We start from the raw sequence: 19812 nt of genomic DNA, 5'->3' as shown, positions 1-19812 counted from the left end.
CCTGGAGGCCATAACCTCACCCGAAGGCGGACAGCTGCTTCTCCCATCGTGGCTACAGGGGAGGGAAGCCCAGTGCTGCCAGACTTCTGATTTTTCCAAAGATGATGGAAACCCAGACTTTTGTGTGAAATCCACCCACGCTGAAATGCCGGGAGCGAATTAAAAGAAAACTTCCAAGGCTGCGGAGGCCAGACTCTCCTGTGGGCTCAGGAGTTTGTACTTCCTGACATTGAGAACGTGAGCACGCGAGAACGGCTGCCACTCCCCGGCCACAAGAGACGAACCAGCTGAAAGAGCCAGTGGACAGCAGAGCGGCCAAGTGGCAGGGGCTACACAAATGGCGAGGGTGTCTGGGGGAGTGGTGGGAAGCAGACACTCTGGAGTTAGAAAATCCCAGCTTCACCTTGCTGGGCCTCAGTTTCCCTCCCTGAAAAATGGAGATGGTAACAATAGTACTTGCTTCGTGAAGTTTATGTCAGGAGAGAGGATGCAGCGAGGCACCTGGCCCAGGGGGTGCTAAATAGTGGTAGCCGCCTGTAGTGGGGCTGAATGGGGGCCCCCAAAAGATACGTCCATCGGAACCTGTGAATGTGACGTTATTTGGGGAAAAGATCTTTGCGGATGTAATTAAGTTAAGGCTCTCACGTGAGGTTATCTCGGATTAACCTGGCAGGCCCTAAATCCAATGAGAAGCATCTTGATAAGAGTGTAAAGAGAAGACACACAAGTGGAAGGGGATGTGACAACAGAGGCAGAGATCAGAGTGATGCGTCTAACAAGCCAAGGAAAGCCCAGGGCTTCCAGCAGCCGTAGAATCTAGGAGAAGGGCCTGGGAAGCACTCTCCCTCAGACCGTCCAGGAGGAACCAACCCAGCCGACACCTTGATCTGGGACTTCTGGCTGGAGCATGGTGAGAGAATAAATTCTGTTGTGGTTTTTTGGGTTTTTTTGAGGAAGATTAGCCCTGAGCTAACATCTGCTGCCAATCCCCCTCTTTTTGCTGAGGAAGACTGGCCCTGAGCTAACATCCATGCCCATCTTCCTCCACTTTTATATGTAGGACGCCTACCACAGCATGGCTTTTGCCAAGCGGTGCCATGTCTGCACCAAGGATCCGAACTGGCGAACCCTGGGCAACCAAAGCAGAACATGTGCACTTAACCGCTATGCCACCTGGCCGGCCCCAAATTCTGTTGTTTTAAGACACCAAGTTTGTGATAATTTGCTATAGCAGCCACAGGAAACTAATAGGCCATCCTTATTACTGAGGACTAGGAAACAGGGTTTCCCAACATAGGGCACATGGGCTGCCAGGGGTACACAGAATGGATGACTTTAGGTGGAATGAGAAACTTTGAAAACATGCTAATAGTTAGGTATTTATTCTAATTTATTAGAAATAGTATAACCAGGGCATACGATTAGTGATTTTACAGACCTTGTTGTTTAGGACAAAGCCCAGAGTGGACACAGCTGTAGAAATCCATCCTATATATAAAAATATTCTGCCATGGTAATACAGATGGAACCGGAAGTGACATCAATGGCAAATGACTGAAGTCTGGGGAAAGGATCTAGTCAGTCCCTGGGAAGGTTGGAGTACCTGGGGGCTGGAGCTAGCTGCCCGGTTAACTCATATCCTGGCCCTGTTCCTAGCCGCTGTGTGACTTCAAGTCAGGTATTAGCCTCTCTGGGCCTCCGTTTCACCCTCTGAAGGCCCATGAAAACATTTAGCTCATGGGATTGTCATGAGGATTAAATACATAGCACTTAAAGAGGGTCAGCGCTCAAGAAACAGTGGTTGCTATTATGTCCTTATTATTACTCCAGTCCTACATTGCTACCAGCTCTCTGGGTGACATCTCCCTCGCTGAGATCCTGGAAACAGAGGGGATGGATTCCCTGGAGCCTCATGAAGGTCCAGGGCTTGGGTCCTGACTCCCCACACCCTCCATTCTCCGTCAGCCTCTTTGTGGTGGGCTGGGAGTAGCTCTGTATTTATAACCAGGGGAGGTACACACACTGGCCTGAGTCTGTGTCGCATGGGCATCAGGCTTTGCACAGCCTCATCTTAATGCTTCCTCTGTCTGTGTACCATCTGCTCTATTATTTACTTAACCTTTTTCTTTACACCCACTTTCTTCTCTCTCCTTAGATTTACTTTAACAGGAAATTTTACCTTAAGTGAAAAATCAGCTTCCGTTGCCATAAATAGATGGCAACTATAAAAATAAATACAGGGAAAAGAAGCAATATTATCCAGTTCCAGCAAGATGCTGGGGCCTGCCCAAGGCCCTGGGCCTGGGCTCCGCTCTGTGGTTAAAGGGAGATTAGCAGCCACAGAGAGCTGCAGACCTGGTAGGTGCGAACTGTTGCGCTCTCTCTGAAAGTCACCAGAACCCAAAGGCAGCAGAGAAGGGAAGGCCATCTCCTGGTGGGATTCTGCGTCATTTATGGCCCAGCAACGTGAGTCCACATTTTAGAACATACTGGGCTCTTTCCAGCCTTGGTTTCCAGGCTTTGGTTCTGACATAGATCTTTAAAGGAGTTTAAATGGACAAAAACCACTTTCCCAGACCAAAACAGAGCACAGTGAATCATAAAATGGGGCCTGGGAGGCCATGGAACCCAAGAGTGAGTCTCAGCTCCACCAGCAACTCGTTGCTGTGTGTCCTTGAGCAAGCCCCTTCACTTCTCTGTGCCTCAGTTTCCCCATCTGCAAATTGGGGATGACAGTGACCAGCTCGCGGGTTGCTGCGATATCAAGGAATGCTTATAAAATACTTAGCATGTTGCTTTGCACCTGATGTCTTCACTTTAAAGACATTAGAAACATTTCCACATCAGTCAGTGTTCTTCTAAAACAATGTAAAAGGCCTCGTTTTCTTTCACAAAGTCAAACGATAATTTCATAAGTCCCCTACTGATCTACATTTTAGTTTGTTCCAGTTTTTCATTATCTAAAATCAAACTACACTGAACATCCCAGGACGTTCAAAAAAAAAAAAAGGCGGGAGGACTAAGCAAATGCAGGCACGTGGCAAGTACGTAATCATCAGTTGTATTTTTTTTTTTTAAGCAAAGATTAGAAGCAAAACTGACTCGTGTCCCAAATGAAATGAATCACTCTGGGAAAGCCTATGACATCAGGAAGGGACGCCGTTAGTGCTGGATTCTGACGTGGGACCCCAGCCAAAAGCCACAAACACCGTCCATCTGTCAACCGACCCACAGAGCCTTCTTTTTCTGGGTCCCGAGTTATCTCGGGAGGAGCTGCCCCTCCCCACACGCCGCATTTCGGCGACTTCGTGCTATTCTGGGGCTCCGGGGCGGGCGTGGGCGTGGGAAGGAAGAGAAATTTTCCGCAGTCTTATCTTGGTGTTCCCAAAAGAGATTAACCTTGAACCCTGGGGCACGTCTAACCAGAAAGACCAGAGTTTCTCAAAGCACAGTGTGGAAGCCAAGAATATCTCTTTGTGCCATCCTGTTCTCAGGACCAAAGGTGGCTCTTGGTCATCGATTGATGACATTGATCAATATTCATTTCTTACCAGAACTGCCTTTCCAGCAAGACCCCAAGTAAACCCGTTGCCTTGATTACTCCTCCTCCCCTATCCTCTGGTCATATGTTCCTGATGAGGCCAACTGCCTCTCTACCTCCAGCTCCAAGAATGGAATAGAGACCACAACCTAAGCCATCCAGAGCTGTCCACAACCCCAGCTACAATGAGTGGCTCAGGAATATGCACATCAACCTCCGCCAATCAATAAGAGTCAATGAGACTCCATTCAGGGACTCAAGCAAGGAATCAAAAGAGAAAGAAATTCTGCTGGATGTAAACGCAAAGGATGTAAAGGCTGGAGCCACAGCAGCCATTTTGCTGTCAAGAAACTGCAGCCTACCTAAAGACAATGTTGTTGAAGACCAGGTTTCTAGAGGCATCCTTTGGGCCCCTGGAACCTGCTGTACCTGAAACCGGTATCCCTGAGTGAGTCATTTTCCATTTGCTTAAGCCAATTTGGGTCACTTTGTAACTGAAAGAACACTAATTTATGCAGCCACTTTTCTAAAACACCGATAAACCACCTAAGGTAATATTCATTTTCATTCTTCTTTTTTTTTTTTTCTTTTTGAAGGGGTGGGAAATTCAGAGAGCAGAACTCTGTCCGGACCAGAGAAGAGTTCCTAACTGATGCCAGTGGAACCAAGAGCACGAATCTACACCTCCTCGCCAGCGCCGGACGGAAAGTCTGAAGACTTACATTGCTGCTCCTCGTCACTGAAGCCCATGATGGCCATGGCCTCCACGGTCTCCTGGAACATCTCGTCGTCCTGGGCAGCTGGGATGGGCACAAAGCCATTGGAGAGGAAGGTGTAGTTGCTGAAGCCCTCCAACAACAAGTCATCTAGAAAGAGAGGGAGACGGGATAGCGGTCAGGAAGACACACTCCACTTTCAACGTGAGACAGAGACCTGATGAAGGCTCTGGGCCACCATAACTTCTTCCCCTTTCCCAAGACTTGGATGGTTTAAAACCTTCCTTCTGCATCATTGCATAGATGGCCTCACCAGCCATCACCGGCCTCACACAGTGGTGCAGGTTGTGCACTGCCCCAGGATACCCAGCAGCTGAAATCCAGCTTTGGCTCCGTTTGCGAAGCCGTGACCCCTGACGCGGGGTTGCATTTACCTGGAGGAAGGGGCACCTTTATCTCAATTGCCCAAAGGCACTCTGCCTTCCGTAAGAAAGCTGTTTGATAAGTTAGATCGATCTTTATTCATCCACTTATTAAATTTTGTAAAATAAAATCACGCATGCACATGAATTTTAAAAATCCATTACTAACAAAAGATTTATAATTAAAAAAACACCATTCCCTGTCGTATCTCTTCTCCAACTCCTACCTTACCCTAGGATAACTGCTTTATCTCTTTTAGCTGTTTATTCTGGTAGTTGCCACAATCTCTATATATCACAGGCTTACTATATATAATATTATATCTATATGTCATATAGAATAGGCTATTTCTGGATACGTCAAAGTTAGATATTATCTGTTGACGTCTTCCTATGGCGGATAAAGACTAAGCTCTTCCACCATCCTCGTCCTCCAGTTATTTCTAATTGAATCAACAGACAAGGTTTACAGCAGGGGTTGGCAAATTTGGTCGGCTGGTTGTTTTTGTAAATAAAGTTTTATTGAAACACAGCCACGCCCCTTTCCTTGTCAGTGTCTATGGCTGCTGTTATGCTACCAGGGCAGCCAGACTTGAGTAGCAGCAACAGAAACTACAAGGTGCCCGAAGCCTAAAATAGTTACTTTCTGACCCTTTAGCAAAAACAGTTGCCAACTGCTTGTTTATACTGTTACATCTATTAAACGCTGTTCTCTGTGAAGTGTTCCGTGGTTACATTCCTGTGTTAATCAGTTCCCCATCCCTTTCTCTCCCATCTGTAATTGCCTCTCTTTTTCTCGCACAAGTTGCTCTTACGACACCCTCTTCCAGATGGATCTTTAATGAGACTGGATGTGATTACACTTTTGGAAAGAAGTCAGCGAGATACTTTTCTTTTGAAACAAAGGTCTTTTAGGGGTCAAGTCACTTGGAAGCTATTTGAGGTTAAAGGGACCCAATACACCAATTAGCTGAAGCCTTCGGATTAACTGAAACGCCTGATGAAAGTCATAGGATCGGGGTCTTGGCCAAGACTTCGTTATCCAGACTACGGATGAATTTACAAATAGCCGATTTTTCTTCCCAGATCTATCATCAAGACTACAAATGGTCCCTGGGAACTTTGCTTGTTAGGCTTTTCCTTACCCAAATTTCTGGCAGACCAGAGACAGCACAAAACTGGAACCTGAGTTGCCAAGAAACCCAACTGTTGACTTTGGTGACAAGCAAAAGGAGGAGGGATGGAAACATTTGTCCCTGGGCCACCCCACAGTGTCCCGCTCCGGAACTGCTAATTTACCTATTGCCTGGTATATAACATCCGTTCAGCATCCCCCCATTTATCCAAAATATCCATCTCACCCCGTGTTCCAGACCGCCAAGCATCAAGGAGATTGAATAATGAGTGATGCCTCCCCCTAGTGGCAGAGCTCTGCACTACACCCCATCCCAGCAAACGTCCCTTGGGTGATGCTCCCAACCCAAGTAACTAACTGGGGGCCGCGAGACCGATGGGCAGCGAAGTTTGGATTGTTCTCATAAAATTTTCGACTTAAGCTTGTTACTAGAATGCAGACCACACTATGGACCTGTATTCACTCGTATGTTCCTTTTTCCAGCTCCATGATTTTGTCTCTCTCTTCCTAAGTGAGTAGATGACTGTATGTCCAGAACGTATAATTTCCTACTGGAACCTGGTACACAGTGCATTGTATTCACGTGGAAAAGTATCTTCCTACTGGTGATGGATATTAACTAGACTAATGGTGCTGATCTTTTTGCAATATATATAAACATCGGATCATTATGCTGTACTCCTAAAACTAATATACTGTTGTTATATGTCAATTATACCCCAATAAAATATGTATATTTCTCCTACAACAGAGGTGAGCAAGCACAGCACACTGCCTATTTCTATAAATAAAGTTTTATTGTAACACAGCTATGCCTCAGTTTACCTATTGCCCCAGCTGCTTCTCCATTACAATGGCGCAGCTGAGCAGTTATGACAGAAACCACGTGGCCAACAAAAAGCCTAGAAGATTGACTATCTAGTCCTTTATGGAAAGTTTGTTGACCCCTGCCCCACAAAGGCCACTTCAAAGTCACCTTCAAAACACATATAAGGAAACCTGGTTAGTCCCACTTCCCCTCAAAATTCTTTATAAAATTGCATCTTATCGAATTGCTAGTTTTAGAAACTGGCAAATACAGCTATTGTCTTCCTCTCTTCCTGGAAGGCACAGGTTGTGTCTAATTGGACTTGACACCTTCCATTCTAATGGGACTTTCTTAGTTAATCATCTAACATCTAATGGGGCTCAACGTCTTCTGTGTCACATAGCAGGCGCTCAGTAAACAAGAATGACCACACAAAAGCCACACTCACTCAAAAGGAGATGAGGAATTATCCCTCTGCCCCCCAAAGATACAGCTCTTTCCCTGGCAGGATCTCAGACTGTTTTAATAGCCAATCAATTAACCATGGATCGTGACGAAAGGGGAGGCTGAAACCCCCAACGCTTGTCCTTGCTGTCACTTACTTCTCATCTTGTCCTTGGCTCCAGCAATCAGGTAGTAGAAGATGTGGAACGTTCTCTCGTCTCTGGCTTGGCGAATGGCCCGTGACTTTTCTAGCAGATCTGGTTTGGGAGGAGTTAAGAATTCCAGTGATAACACAAGCGCCCCCCCTCACAGGAACCTAACCTTCCTCCCCAGTGCCTGTCGCCCCGGCTGCTGGAGGGGAAATCTCCAGGCCCCGGGAGAGGCTCCCCGGAGAGTTCGCAAGAGCCTTCGAGCCGGGCAGAGCCAAGCCATCCACGCCAGATTCACACGGGTTGACCTCCCAGTTCTGGTTCACGGGTCCAAAGTGAGACCACTGGGTGCTGCTGGCAGGCCCCAGGCCCAGAGAGGAGTGAGGGGAACAGAGAAAAGGAAACGATAAAAAAAAACCAGGAGCCCCAAGACCCCAGGATGAAAGAGTTACGGTGGGGAGGGCATGGTAACCACCCCCCACTCCTCTTCTGCAGAATGAGCTTCAGCTCACAGAGTGAAAAGAATTACACCCCCTACGGTTTAGCAATCCTTGTGCTAAGGGGCTGACATGCATTGGCTCATTTAAGCCTCACAAACGAGCCTAGAAAACAAGTGTGAATGTTATTTGCATTTTCAATATAGGGAAACTGAGGCTCGGGGACGGAAGGCATCTCCCAAAAGCACACAGCTAGGAAGTGGCAAAGCCAGGTCCTGTGGCGGCCAAAACACCGCGGCCAAGGGGCTGGGCTTCACAGAGCTGGCCAGCCTTCTAAGGAGACTAGCAACACGCCCCTCTAAGGAAACCAAAGAGAGCTGTTCTGCCGCGGTGGGGCGTGGAGACCGCGGGAGCTGGGGACGGTGGGGAGGGCACGTGGTGGCTGGGCTGCTGGGCCAGGTGGACTTGCTCATCACTCAGTGTGATGGTGAGGCTGATGGAGCAGGCCCACCTGCGCCCAGACGGCTTGGCAGACCTCGCCCTCTCAGAGCCCTGGAGCTGAGCAGCAGCTGTCTGAGCCGCCCCAGCCCCCTCCAGCCTGGAAAGCCGTGTTCTCAGCCTTTCTGGCAGAGCATCCACATCACTTGGGGGGCTTGTGAAACCCACATTGCCGGCCCTGCCCCCAGGGCTCTGGCTCAGCCGGTCTGGGCGGGGCCTGAGATCTGCATTTCTGCCCAGCTCCCAGCTGATGCAGATGCTGCCGCTCTGGGGACCACACTTTGCGAGCCACTGATCTAAAGGGAGGGAGCTGAGGCCGGAGGGATGGGGGGCTGCCCGGGACTTGTCATAAACACAGGAAATGAATGGCTGAGGAGCACGTGCAGGGGCCAGAGAACAAGCTGTGAGACAGGAATCCTCTGAGGGTGGGCTGGCCGGGCAGCCCCAGACAGCGGGGGTCTCAGCCTGCAGAACGAGACACCTCGTCCTCAGAACATCTGGGGCTGGTTGGTGGCCTGGGTCCACTTCCCACAAAGCAAACAGGAAGCTGTTGCTGGAAGTTTGAAGTCGCAGAATTCCGCCAGCCCACCACTGCCCCACTCTGGCTCATTAGCATCTCAGTGGGGGCTCCGGGTGCGGCTGGGGTCCCCTGAAGAGGCACCTCCCACCCCCCCAGAGCTGGGCCAGGATTCAACGGGATACCGTGTGCTAAGGGCCCAGGGTGGCGCCCAGCACACAGAGACTCCTGGACAAGGCTAATGATGATAAAAATAGCATTAGTTCCACAATTTCTTTTCCCAACCCTTGGGCCAGAAGAGTCTCAGAATTTCCCAGATTTCGGACAGACCATTGTGGATGGATCATGAATATTATAAAACGCCCTCAATGGCTCTAAGGCAGCCCCTTGACAATCCTGCAGCAAAACACAACGATATTCTCCTGAGGGGACAAACAGACTATAAACAGCCTCTCGTGGGCTCAGGCCAGCTTTTGCCACCAGCTAGTTTCGGTTTTCAGAAGGTTCTGGATTTTAGGATTTGTGGACCTGTTTTATAAGAGGCCTTGAAGAGAGACACCAGTCTACACGACCTGACATGACAGAGCGGGGGAGAGGACACAATCGAATCCAGTGGATTTGGGGGCACAGAGAAGAAATGATCGTGCCTCCGTTCTGCGGAGGTCGGGGTTTGGCTGATTCGGGTAAAGTCAAATAGAGCCTGTTTCTTCCATGTGGGTTTAAGGGGCTACGATTTGCTGTGGGTGCTTCTCTAGAGGAAGACAAATTTTTTACACCAGTAGATGAGTATCGATTTTCCAGAAAAAAAAAAAATCTGGGTGGATTGAAATAGAAAATGACAAAGGTGAACAAGGACATAATAGCTACCACATGTTACATGCTCCCTTTGGGCCAAGGGCTGTGCATGTCATTTCATTTCATTACAATTTAACTACAACTGCACAAGGAGGGCTGTCATCATGCCCATTTTGCACTGAGGCTCAGAGAGGTTAAGTGATTTGCCCGAAGCCCCACAGCTAATATGGCAGAGCCGAGAACTGGACCCAGACCGTGCCACTCCGAAGCTTATCCCAGGCACCAAAATGCAACCAGACACTGCCCTGGATCCCACGGCTGGCCAGCAAACGCTCCCCAAGCAGCTATAAGAGTACAACATCCTTGAGCCTGGCAGGCCCCTGTAATGCTCCTAAGCTGAACCCTAGACTCGGTCCCTGAGTCCAGAAATTTCCAACTCGGCTCCACTTCACCATCCAGGCCCTCCAAAGACATACTCTTCTTGTCCTGTGCAGCACGGCCATCCTTCAGGAAAGCTCTGTTCCCAGCAATTTCCTATCTGTGCACTGGAACTGGTCACAGACCAGCTTCCTGAGAAGGACAAGAAGTCCTGGGTTTGGCCTCGGACCCTGGCCCAGTACGGATGAAGCAAAGATCCCAGGATAGGCAAAATCCACCCGCCCTTACTCCGTCTGGCATGGTTCTAAGAGCTTGACGTGAACTAATTCATTTCATCTCACAACACCTCTCTGAGGCAGGGACTTCCATCATCCCCATTTCTTTGATGAGGCACAGAGAGGTTGAGTAACCAGCCCAAGGTCACACAGCCAGGGAGAGGTCAACCCAGACTCAAACGTGCAGGCTGTTTGGGGTTCAAACCTGCGGTCCACGCACGACAGTGCCTGCTGTTACGGGAAAACCACCCCAGGGAAGATTCCTTCTAGAAGGAACCCAAGAGTCTGGGGAGAGGGGCCGGCTCCCGGGCTTTTCTCGGGCCCCTCAGGCTCTGGGCAGGAGGTCGGCTGCGGGCGCAGGGTGGGCCCCACGTGGCCCAGGCTCAGAAAGGATACACGTCTCGATGTTGGCTCCCACGATGTAACCGGTGACGTCGAAGTTGATGCGGATGAACTTGCCCTGTCGATGGGAAAACGCAGGTCACGGAGGGCTCCCCAGCCTCGGCCCCTCCACCCCACACTGCGGGCAGGTGGGCAGGAAGTATTCAGGCAACAATCACAGAAAAAACAGAGGTGCTCGCAACCTCTCCGAGTCTCACAGGCCAGCATGTCAGAAGGACCCCCATCTGCTGTGCGGGGACCATCCGGGGCCACCCAGCGACACGGGAACTTGCAAAACACGTGCACGAATCAGTTTCTCCCAGCTCTTGCAAGGACCCTCAGTCCATCACACCTACTGCCATTTTAAAGGTGGGGAAACTGAGGCTGAGAGAGCTCGTGTGACCTGCCCAGGGCGACAGCGCTCCGAGAGGCAGAGCCATCAGTAGGAGACATGTTTTGTCACGCCCCGTGGCTGGAGGGGGCCCTGCCTGCCCCCGCCCAAAACACGCCGGGCCCTCCACAATCAAGCGGGTCCAAGTTCATCCCGCTGCGAATTAAACGGCCTCCTGGCACAGGGGAGGACGAATCGTGACTCCAGGGGGCCAGGCGATCCAAGCAGGCCCTGGAGAGGGGGTTCTGCGGGCCCTGCCTGGCCCTGGGCTGCTCGGGTCTCTCCCCCTGGAGGAGACGCCCAGTCCACCTGCCTCTGTTTTAGCTGAACCTCAAAATCAAGGAGAGCCAGGTCCTGCATCGGAGCACGGGCCCTTTTCCAACTTTCTCAAGAGCTGATTAAGAATCCTACCCTTTTCCCGCCTCTGGGATGGGAGGCGTTCCCCTGTGTGGACACCATCCCCCGGGCTTGCTCAGGTCTTGACAAAACCCTCACACTTTCTCCATCAGGAAGTAAGACCGTGATCTGGGACCACCAGGGTCATTGCCACGGCAATGGAGGACCTGCTGGTCCTGGGCGCCATCCCTCTCCCGCCCAAGAAGGCGTAGGGTACCAGTGAGCGGGGGACATTTTTAGGGGTTGACTCCGAATTGGCTGTCCTTTGGGACATGCTAGAAACTTCGCCCCAGCTTGCAACCCACAAATGCAGTACTTCTCGGGGGAGGCAGCACATCCACCACCCGGATTTTGGAAATCTGGGGGAAGGAAGGTTTGGGCTGTCACACGATGGTGAGGCCACCGCTCTTAGTGGACGGGGACCACAAAGGCTGGGCACCCTCCAGTGACGGGAGAGTCCCAGCCACCAAGCATTAGCCACATCCCCGGGGACTTTCAAACGTCCCACCTGATATTCATGGAGGTGAAAAACCTGTTTATAAGCAGCTGAGCCTAGAACCTAAGGCTGTTTTTTAATTTTAATTTTCTTTTTTTAGGAAGATTAGCCCTGAGGTAATATCTGCTGCCAATCCTCCTCTTTTTGCTGAGGAAGACTGGCCCTGAGCTAACATCCATGCCCATCCTCCTCTACTTTATATGTGAGACGCCTACCACAGCATGGCTTGATAAGTGGTGCCATGTCCACACCTGGGATCCGAACCAGCGAACCCCGGGCCACTGAGAAGCGGAACGTGCGCACTTAACCGCTGCGCCACCGGGCCAGCTCCCTAAGGCTGTTTTAGATAAAAACAGACCAAAAAATTTTAAATGTTGCTCTAATATAAGAAAGTCACATCCGTGTGACTCTAGAGCAAATCGTTCTTTGGTTCAGAGCTGTTCTAAGAGCATATCATCATTCTGGAAAATCCCGTCCCAGGGCATCAGCCCCCAGCAAAGCCCCCTTGTTTCTGTCTGCGTTTGTGGCTGTCACGGTCACAGTGATTCTGGAAGTGAATGCAAGTGTCTGACATGTCCACTGTGTCTTCCTATGGGCTCTGGCCTGAGCACTGACGGGCTGAACTGCACGTTTGAATTATGACTTATTCTCTTTCTCCTTATACTACATTAGGGCATGATGCCGATTTGTTTTAATCTGATGTGTGAAGTAGGTGATGTCGTCTAGGACTCCAGCTTCAGGAAAGGAAAGGAGGGGACATTGTGTAATTATTTGGGTCTCAGGGTTAACAGGGCTGGGGACTGCTGCGTGAATACGCACGACACAGGGATGCTCAGCAGAGCAGCTCGGGACGGGCAGAGCAGAGGCATCTGCAGGGCCCCATCCTGGGGGGACCACAGTTCAGAGGGGCACCCCCGAAACCGCAGAAGCCCCCCCCCCCGGAACGCAAATGCAGTCTTTGCTCATGAAAACACCTGCTGACTCTCCTACGGGGGCCACCACTTCTTTTCTACAACAAAATGATTTTTGTCTAAGAGTCATCAACCACCCAGGCTTGGGGTTCTCCTGCCCCCTTCAGGCTCAGGGGAGAAAGGGGAGGCCCTCGGAGCCTGGGGAAGCCTGGGCTGGGAGGGGGCAGCCCCGCCTCGTCCACTGTTGGCTCCTCGACTAGATCACAGGCTTCACAAAGGCTGGAACCGCATCTGGATTGTTCACCGCCATCCTGTGAGCCTAGTTCTGGGTCTGGGATACAGTAGGTGCTTAATAAAAATTAACCGAGCAAATGGAAAAAGAAACGAAAGAGAACAGTGTACGGTGTACGTAAAAATGCCTACCAGAATGACTGCATACAGTGGGCGCTGAATAAATGCATGCTGAAAGATGTGTGTGCCTGGTACACAGTTGGTGCTCCCTTGGGGTTTTGCTGAATCAATGAAGGAGTGTGGGATAGAGGTGTCTAGCACTTTCTACTCATTGAGTGAATCATGAATGTCCCACGCCTAACAGGGCGCCTGTGACACCAGAGACGCTCAGTGCGTGTGTGCTGGATGAGCGGTGAACGAATGAATGAGGGAAGGAGACACGGGACCTTGCAGGGCTGTGAGGCCAAGACAGGACCAGAGACCCAGGGCAAGATGCTGCTGCGACGCGCACCTCCACGCCTCCCGTCGCAGACTCCCCCTGCACGCACAGTCCGCATCCTCAGGGGGAGATGACACTGTGGGACCCCAGCCCATCCCAGAAAGCCAGCGGGGCTCAGCTACTTACGAATCGGGAGGAGTTGTCGTTCTTGACTGTTTTGGCGTTGCCAAAAGCCTCCAGAATCGGGTTTGCTTGTAGAAGCTGCTTTTCCAGCTCACCCTAAAATGCAGGCACATCTAGTTACTGGAGAAAACAACGCAGGCGCGGATGGTTCTGCCCGAGACAGATGGTGTCACGAAACTCACAGGTGCTCGCCCATCCTATCACCCCCCTGCTCTGAGACCCCCAGTGCTAACGTCCCGATTTACTCGAGGATTTCAGAAGAGCAGCAACTGGCTGAGCTCTCTTATAGCGAGCATGTCTGTTCCCAAGGAAGGCCGCTTTTTCATAGAGAGGGCCTGCTCAGCTAGGCAGTGTCATTGCCACTCAGAACTGCAGCACTGCACAAGACCGGGCGGTGGCATTTACTTCACAGTGAATGACGCCCTGTGGAATTGTGCAGTGCACAACCTGCCCTGCTGTCTGTGGCTCCTGTTTAACAAGCAGCCTCCTTCAAGCGAAACCCCTAAAATCCTTCTCCTGAAGGTTTTCGTGAGATTTTCTTAAAGTTGCCATTTTTCCTTTCTGGGACTAGTTTTCTGGAGTCTCCCAGGGAAGACAAGGAAAGAAGGCGCAAAGCCCACCGGGAATACTTTTCACCGACTGCAGGACAAAGTTTCAAAGCAGGTTGCCTGAGCTCCATTCATCAGGTTAAATGCAGCTGAGACGATACACAGCCCACCGGCCCCCTCGGAGGGGGCTCCTGTGCACACGCGCGGTCACGTGATTAATGGTGGCAGGAAAGGGCCAACAAGGTAAGTCATGCCGGGAAAGCGAGGAGCGGCTCTTGGCCTGGCCCCCAGGGCTCCCTGTCCGAGCTCTTCCTCCAGGCCTCCCGGGGAAGGCTGGGGTTCTCAGGGTCCCCCTTCTTCTCTCTGCTGATCTCTCTGCCCTTTCCTCCGAGGCAGCAGGGCTGGGCTAAGAAGCCTCTGGGGGCCGTTCTAGACGCCAAAGGGGCACACGGCTTTCTCCCAGCTCCTCTGCACACGGCGGGCATCGTGGGGAGCTGACCCCAAAGGGACAGATCAGGAAGCTACTGTTGATTGATGTGCTTTATTTACCCACGTGCCCTCGCCACCGCCACTCTCAAAGGCGATGGACCCAAGGCGTCATCTGTGTGACAATCCCAGCCACACGTGGAATTCCCATAATTGGGACTTGCGGGAATTTATAACGAGAGCAATGGCCTGTCCTTGGCCTGTGGGAAGGGGACCAAAGGGACCACTTCTGTCAGCACAAACATGGGGTGCCAAGATCCCTAGCTAAAGGTCCCCTTTCTAGAAGGGGAATTCGAGCTGGTGGGACCAAAGGGTCCTTCTCCGGAGAGCTTTAAACATGGGGATCTGGTCCAAACGGCTCATTTTATGGATGATGCCACTGTGGCCCAGAGGAGTTAAGGGTCTTGGCTGAGGTCACACAGGAGCAGATCCCGAAGAAGAACCCTGACTCCCCTTCTGACCTTCCCATCACACTGCCACCCAGTGTAAGATGGGTTGAGTATGACCCTAGGACCCACTAGGACCCCTGAGGGTCTCTTCCAGGCTGGGACCCCTATGCCAGCTCCTGAAGCTCTGTGTTAGAGATGAGTTTATGTATGCAGGGGTCCGAGCAGGGCCCAGTCGTGTGTCGCATAGCTGGGGCCTTACCGCGCCTCCAAAGCTAGTGCATCGCGAACCCCAAGACTCCTGGTTCTGGAGCCTCAGGTCCAGCCACCGGCATGCAAGGACAGACACGCACTGCACACGCATGCACGAGGACACACCAGTGGGCGGGGCGGGGGGGGGCAGGGCTCAGGGGAGAAATCCAGGGATGAGGGTGGGGGGAGAGGGGAGGCATGCCACAGCAGTGTCATCGACTGTCAATCAAGCCAGGGAAGCGTTAGGGCCAGACAGTCCTAAAACGCTCAACCAGACGGGACAGACGTCTCTGGGGGGCTCCAGTCGGGGACACCGGTGATGGACGCGTTGGTGCGAACGGTGGGGATTCACTGTGAACTGGGGACACCCATGCCAGGCTGGAGGACACGCCTGGGGTCCCAATGGGAGTCCTGCGGGTGTGGCCGCACCCCACACCCTGTGCGCGGGCCACGGACACCCGCAGGACTGTATTGGGGTCATTTGTCGGTTTGCGTTGTGAACCCTGGGGGCCTCGCCCGTTCCACCATCTGCTATGGGACCCGGGGGGGGAGGGTGCAACAGGAGCATGCAGATCTAAATACACTCCATGCCTCCCGTACACACCAGGAAAACACTCCCAGTTACTCACGTAGGCAAGAGGTGGGCCTTGCTGCGGTCGAACGATACGGTATAAAACAAACGTCAGTGTTATTGCGATCACTCGCCCATCAGGGCGGGAGAACACAGGACTTCACCCCGCCCCCCCCGACGGCCTGGGTTCCCCGGCACGACGTGGACGGCGGCAACTCTGAGTCTGTCTCCTTCCTCTCTGTTCCCCTCACTCCTGTTTCTAATTTCTCAGAGACCCAGGCCTTGCAAAGGCTTTTGCAGTGGCTGGGGCCACAGGGAGGCCCTTGCAAACTGTGTCAGACAAGAGACTGGCTAAGACGCATTTACAAACTCAGAGACGCAGGTGTCTGCACACAGCGGGCACTTGATAAAGATCAGGCCTTATTATTGTCTTATATGTCTTATTTTGACTATTCTAAGGACGACAAATGCAGTGGGAACAGCATTTAAGGGCCCCACAAACTTTGGGTCCCTTTGTTCCTAGACTCCGTCCCAGAGATGGTTCAGAAACGCTGGACCTTGGGTTTCCTGCATCTGTGTGAGGGACGAAGGTTCCAGAAGGGCAACCAGCGCCCGCCCAGATCGCCAAGGGCCCCCAGACCAGCTGGTCTCTGTGGCTGCTCCAGAGAGGCCTCTGAGGGCTGGAAGCAAGACCCAGGGTGGCAGGAAGCGGTGACACCCCAGCCCATCTTCAGGCCCCCGTTCTGCCAGCTCCTCACCCCCAAACCTTCAGACAGAGGCGCTGGCAAGTCCGTCGCGCAGCCCCACGGCTTGTCCCCTTCTCTGTCCCCCAGAGAAGAAGATGGGGGTGGAGGAAGAGAAGGATGGACCCAAAAAGGGATGATTCTAGAAACCTGCTCTTCTCTTCCTTCCGAGCCCTTCATCAAACTGTGTGATCTGGCTTAATCTGTAGGCTGTTTTGACGACTCTCTCCGTTTCCCACGTGTCTGGAAGCTCAGTGACAAAATGACAGCGTCTCTCGGACTCACGGCTGGACCCTATCCTGGCGGTGGCTGGCACACGCAGACGCTCAGGCAAGGGACGAGCCGAGGGACACCACATTCCATCCCCCGGGGCCCCCGTCAGAGGGACACGTGGAGGAATGACAGCTGTGCCACCACTAGAGTTCACCGAGATTCGTTTAAAGCAGCAGCTGTCAGTCAGGGGCGACTGGGCCCCCACAGGACCCCTGGCCAGGGCTGGAGGCATTTTTGGTTGTCACACTGGGGGCAGGGACCAGGGATGCTGCTGAATATCCCACAATGCATCAGTCAGCCCGCACAGAGAATTATCTGGTCCAAAAGGACAATGGGGCCACCAGGAGAAGCCCTGAAGTAAGGTGACACTCCTCACTGGTGGGCAGCAGGCTCGTCCCACTTCACAAAGCAGGACCCCCTCGGGATGACGGTCCTGGGTGAGGCGAGGACTGGTCCAGACCCAAACGGGCCCGCTCAAGTGGGACAATGACCTCTCCTGTGAGCTGTCAGGGGAGGCGGCAGTTAACCCCGGGCCCGAGTCCTCATAGCCGAGTCCTGGCCCTCCCACCGCACTCGGCTTGTGCCTCCGTCACGCCACGAGCTGGCCACCCGTCCGCTAAGGCCTGGCCACCGAGCGGGACCCGCCACTCACCGTGATGCTGGTGTCCTTCTTGCCCTTGTGGGAGGAGGCCACCATGGCGAGGTACTGGATAACTTTCTTGGTGTTTTCCGTTTTCCCAGCTCCAGACTCGCCTCTGAAAGACACAGGAACAGTGACCTCCCGGAAAGAACGCCGTGCAGGTGTTCTGTGGGGACCTGTCCACAGCTCCGGGGGCTCCATGGCATGACAACTGTCATCACGGCCATTTGCTGGATGGGGAAACTGAGGCTCCCAGAGGGGAAGTGACTTGCCCAAGGTCACACCGCTGGTAGAGAGCTGGGCTGGGCCTCAAACCCTCATCTGATATCTCAATCTACTCCTCCTGGGAAGATGCAGGAAAGGACTCAGGTGAAGAGTGAGAAAGAGAGGGGCCGGCCCGGTGGTGCGGCGGTTAAGCGCGCACATTCCGCTTCGGCCCAGGGTTCGCCGGTTAGGATCCTGGGTGTGGACATGGCACTGCTTGGCAAGCCATGCTGTGGTAGGTGTCCCACATATAAAGTAGAGGAAGATGGGTACGGATGTTAGCTCAGGGCCAGTCTTCCTCAGCAAAAAGAGGAGGATTGGCAGCAGTTAGCTCAGGGCTAATCTTCCTCAAAAAAAAAAAAAAAAAAAAAAAAAAAATAGGAAGAGTGAGAAAGGGAAAATCTGATTTTTCCTACCAACATCCAAACTTAGGTTTATCAGGAACCGTCTACTTTTTTCTAATGGACTTGACTTTTTAGAGCAGACTTAGGGACACAGCAAAATTGAGAGGAAGGTACAGAGATTTTCCCACAGACCCCCTGGCCCTGCACAGGCACAGCCTCCCCCACTGTCCACACCCCGGGCCAGAGTGGGACGTCTGTCGCAATTGATGAACTTGCACGGACACACGGTCATCACTCGAAGCCCATAGTTTCCAACAGGGTCACTCTTGGTATACATTCTATAGGTCTGAATAAACATACGATGACAGGCAGCCACCAGCACAGTATCATACAGAATAGTTTCACTGCAAGTCATCTGCTTAAGACATCACTAGCTTTGTCAGAGATGGAAAGATCAGGCAAGAGGCCGCCTTCCCAGAAGGACATAAATACCTCTCAGAGTACCAGGACTTAAGGGAGAAGTTTAGGAGCTCCCTGTATGGAAAAAAAAAGAGCTGGTTATCCCATCAGGCACTGGGCAGATGTAAGCCCCTTCATCTTCTGGAGACCCTTCCTCTGATTGTCAGGTAGCTGGCTAATGATCTCAGTCAAGTATCAAAGGAGAAATCTGGTTGAAGTAATTTACACTAAAGTGTAAATGACTGATAGGTTTAGATCAGCAGGGCACTGTTTGTGTCATCAGAAAAGTACTCCCAGATTATAAGTGGTAGACTTTTTACCAAGATGGCCTTCCTGAGCCAGCTCGCTTTCTAGGCCATCAGAGATCATCATGGTGGGACTGCTTCCTCCAAGGGTTCCAGAACCTTCCTCTGACTCCCACCATTCCTAGGAAAGCGAAGGAGAGGGCCTCAAACAAAGCTTTCCTCCCTTCTCACCCTCACCTCTGGTTTCCTCTTATTTTTGTTTCTCCTTTCTTTGCCTAGACTCCATTTTCTGAGCTCACTGCATATTCCCAAACACAAGAGAGGACTATTTTTTTTAGTTCTGGAGAAGAATCTGTCCGACCCGAGGTCGGCTCGTGGTTCTCCCCGCCGAGCCACCGCCCCCAGCGCTCGTGCGGCCTCTGCTCCGTCTCCTAATTAGGGAATAAAGACACGAATTTGCCCTGCCAGGGCGGCCTGTTCATAACTTGGCTCATGGTTAAAAAAGAGCAAGAAAGCAACACGTGCCCGGAATTGCTGGGCCTCGGCCCAGGGCCCCGCCGGCCAGAAACCCAGCGTGCGACCTCCAGGAGCGAGGACTGCCTCACGCCGGCCTCGGCCCCGCACGCCCCCCTTCCTAACAGTGACCATTCCCAATGGCCACATTATTTTACGTGGCCTTGGAGGCATTTCGTGAACCGGGAACCATGGGGGCATTATCCCCATTTTCTTACGGGGAAAACTGAGTCCAAACAAAAGAAATCTATTTTTTTTAATTTTAAGGAGAGAATTGACTTTTTTTTGCGGAGGCCCTGTGCTAATTGTTTCACATGCACATATTATCTCCTTTCCTTCCCCTCTCCCCATCCTGAAGGGACGACATCTCACGTCCATGTTATTATAGAAGAGGAGCTCTGGCCCAGAGTGGGTAAGCAACTTGCCCTAGGTCACACAGCAAGGCACAGTCAGAATTGAAAGTCAGTGTCTGATTCCAAGGCAGTCAGGCCTCTTTCCACTAGATTTCGCCAAGTCATTCCATGAACAGGCCCAGCTCTCTAGGA

At 52.0% G+C, this 19812-nt stretch overlaps 1 protein-coding gene across 8 annotated transcripts in view; it reads right to left on the bottom strand.

The window, feature by feature from the left end:
* The window catches only part of MYH11 (myosin heavy chain 11), a 118412-nt gene that overhangs the window by 44019 nt on the left and 54581 nt on the right, over window positions 1-19812 (bottom strand). For 4 of the 8 annotated variants that reach the window (XR_011424790.1, XM_023616272.2, XM_070232241.1 and 1 more), the window contains exons 5-10: window positions 17455-17557; window positions 15845-15865; window positions 13547-13639; window positions 10512-10575; window positions 7225-7323; window positions 4264-4407 (exon numbers count right to left, since the gene is read on the bottom strand). Coding sequence is in view for 6 of the 8 variants with exons in the window: in XM_023616272.2 (XP_023472040.1) it covers window positions 4264-4407; window positions 7225-7323; window positions 10512-10575; window positions 13547-13639; window positions 15845-15865; window positions 17455-17557 (524 nt within the window). In the remaining 2 variants the exon portion in view is untranslated. The remainder of the gene's footprint in view (window positions 1-4263; window positions 4408-7224; window positions 7324-10511; window positions 10576-13546; window positions 13640-15844; window positions 15866-17454; window positions 17558-19812) is intronic. The other 4 variants (XR_011424791.1, XM_023616273.2, XM_070232243.1 and 1 more) reach the window with 1 other exon arrangement.

The sequence above is a fragment of the Equus caballus genome, chromosome 13 (genome assembly GCF_041296265.1).
Source record: "Equus caballus isolate H_3958 breed thoroughbred chromosome 13, TB-T2T, whole genome shotgun sequence".
Taxonomy (NCBI): Eukaryota; Metazoa; Chordata; class Mammalia; order Perissodactyla; family Equidae; genus Equus; species Equus caballus.
This window is presented reverse-complemented; position numbering and strand designations above follow the sequence as displayed.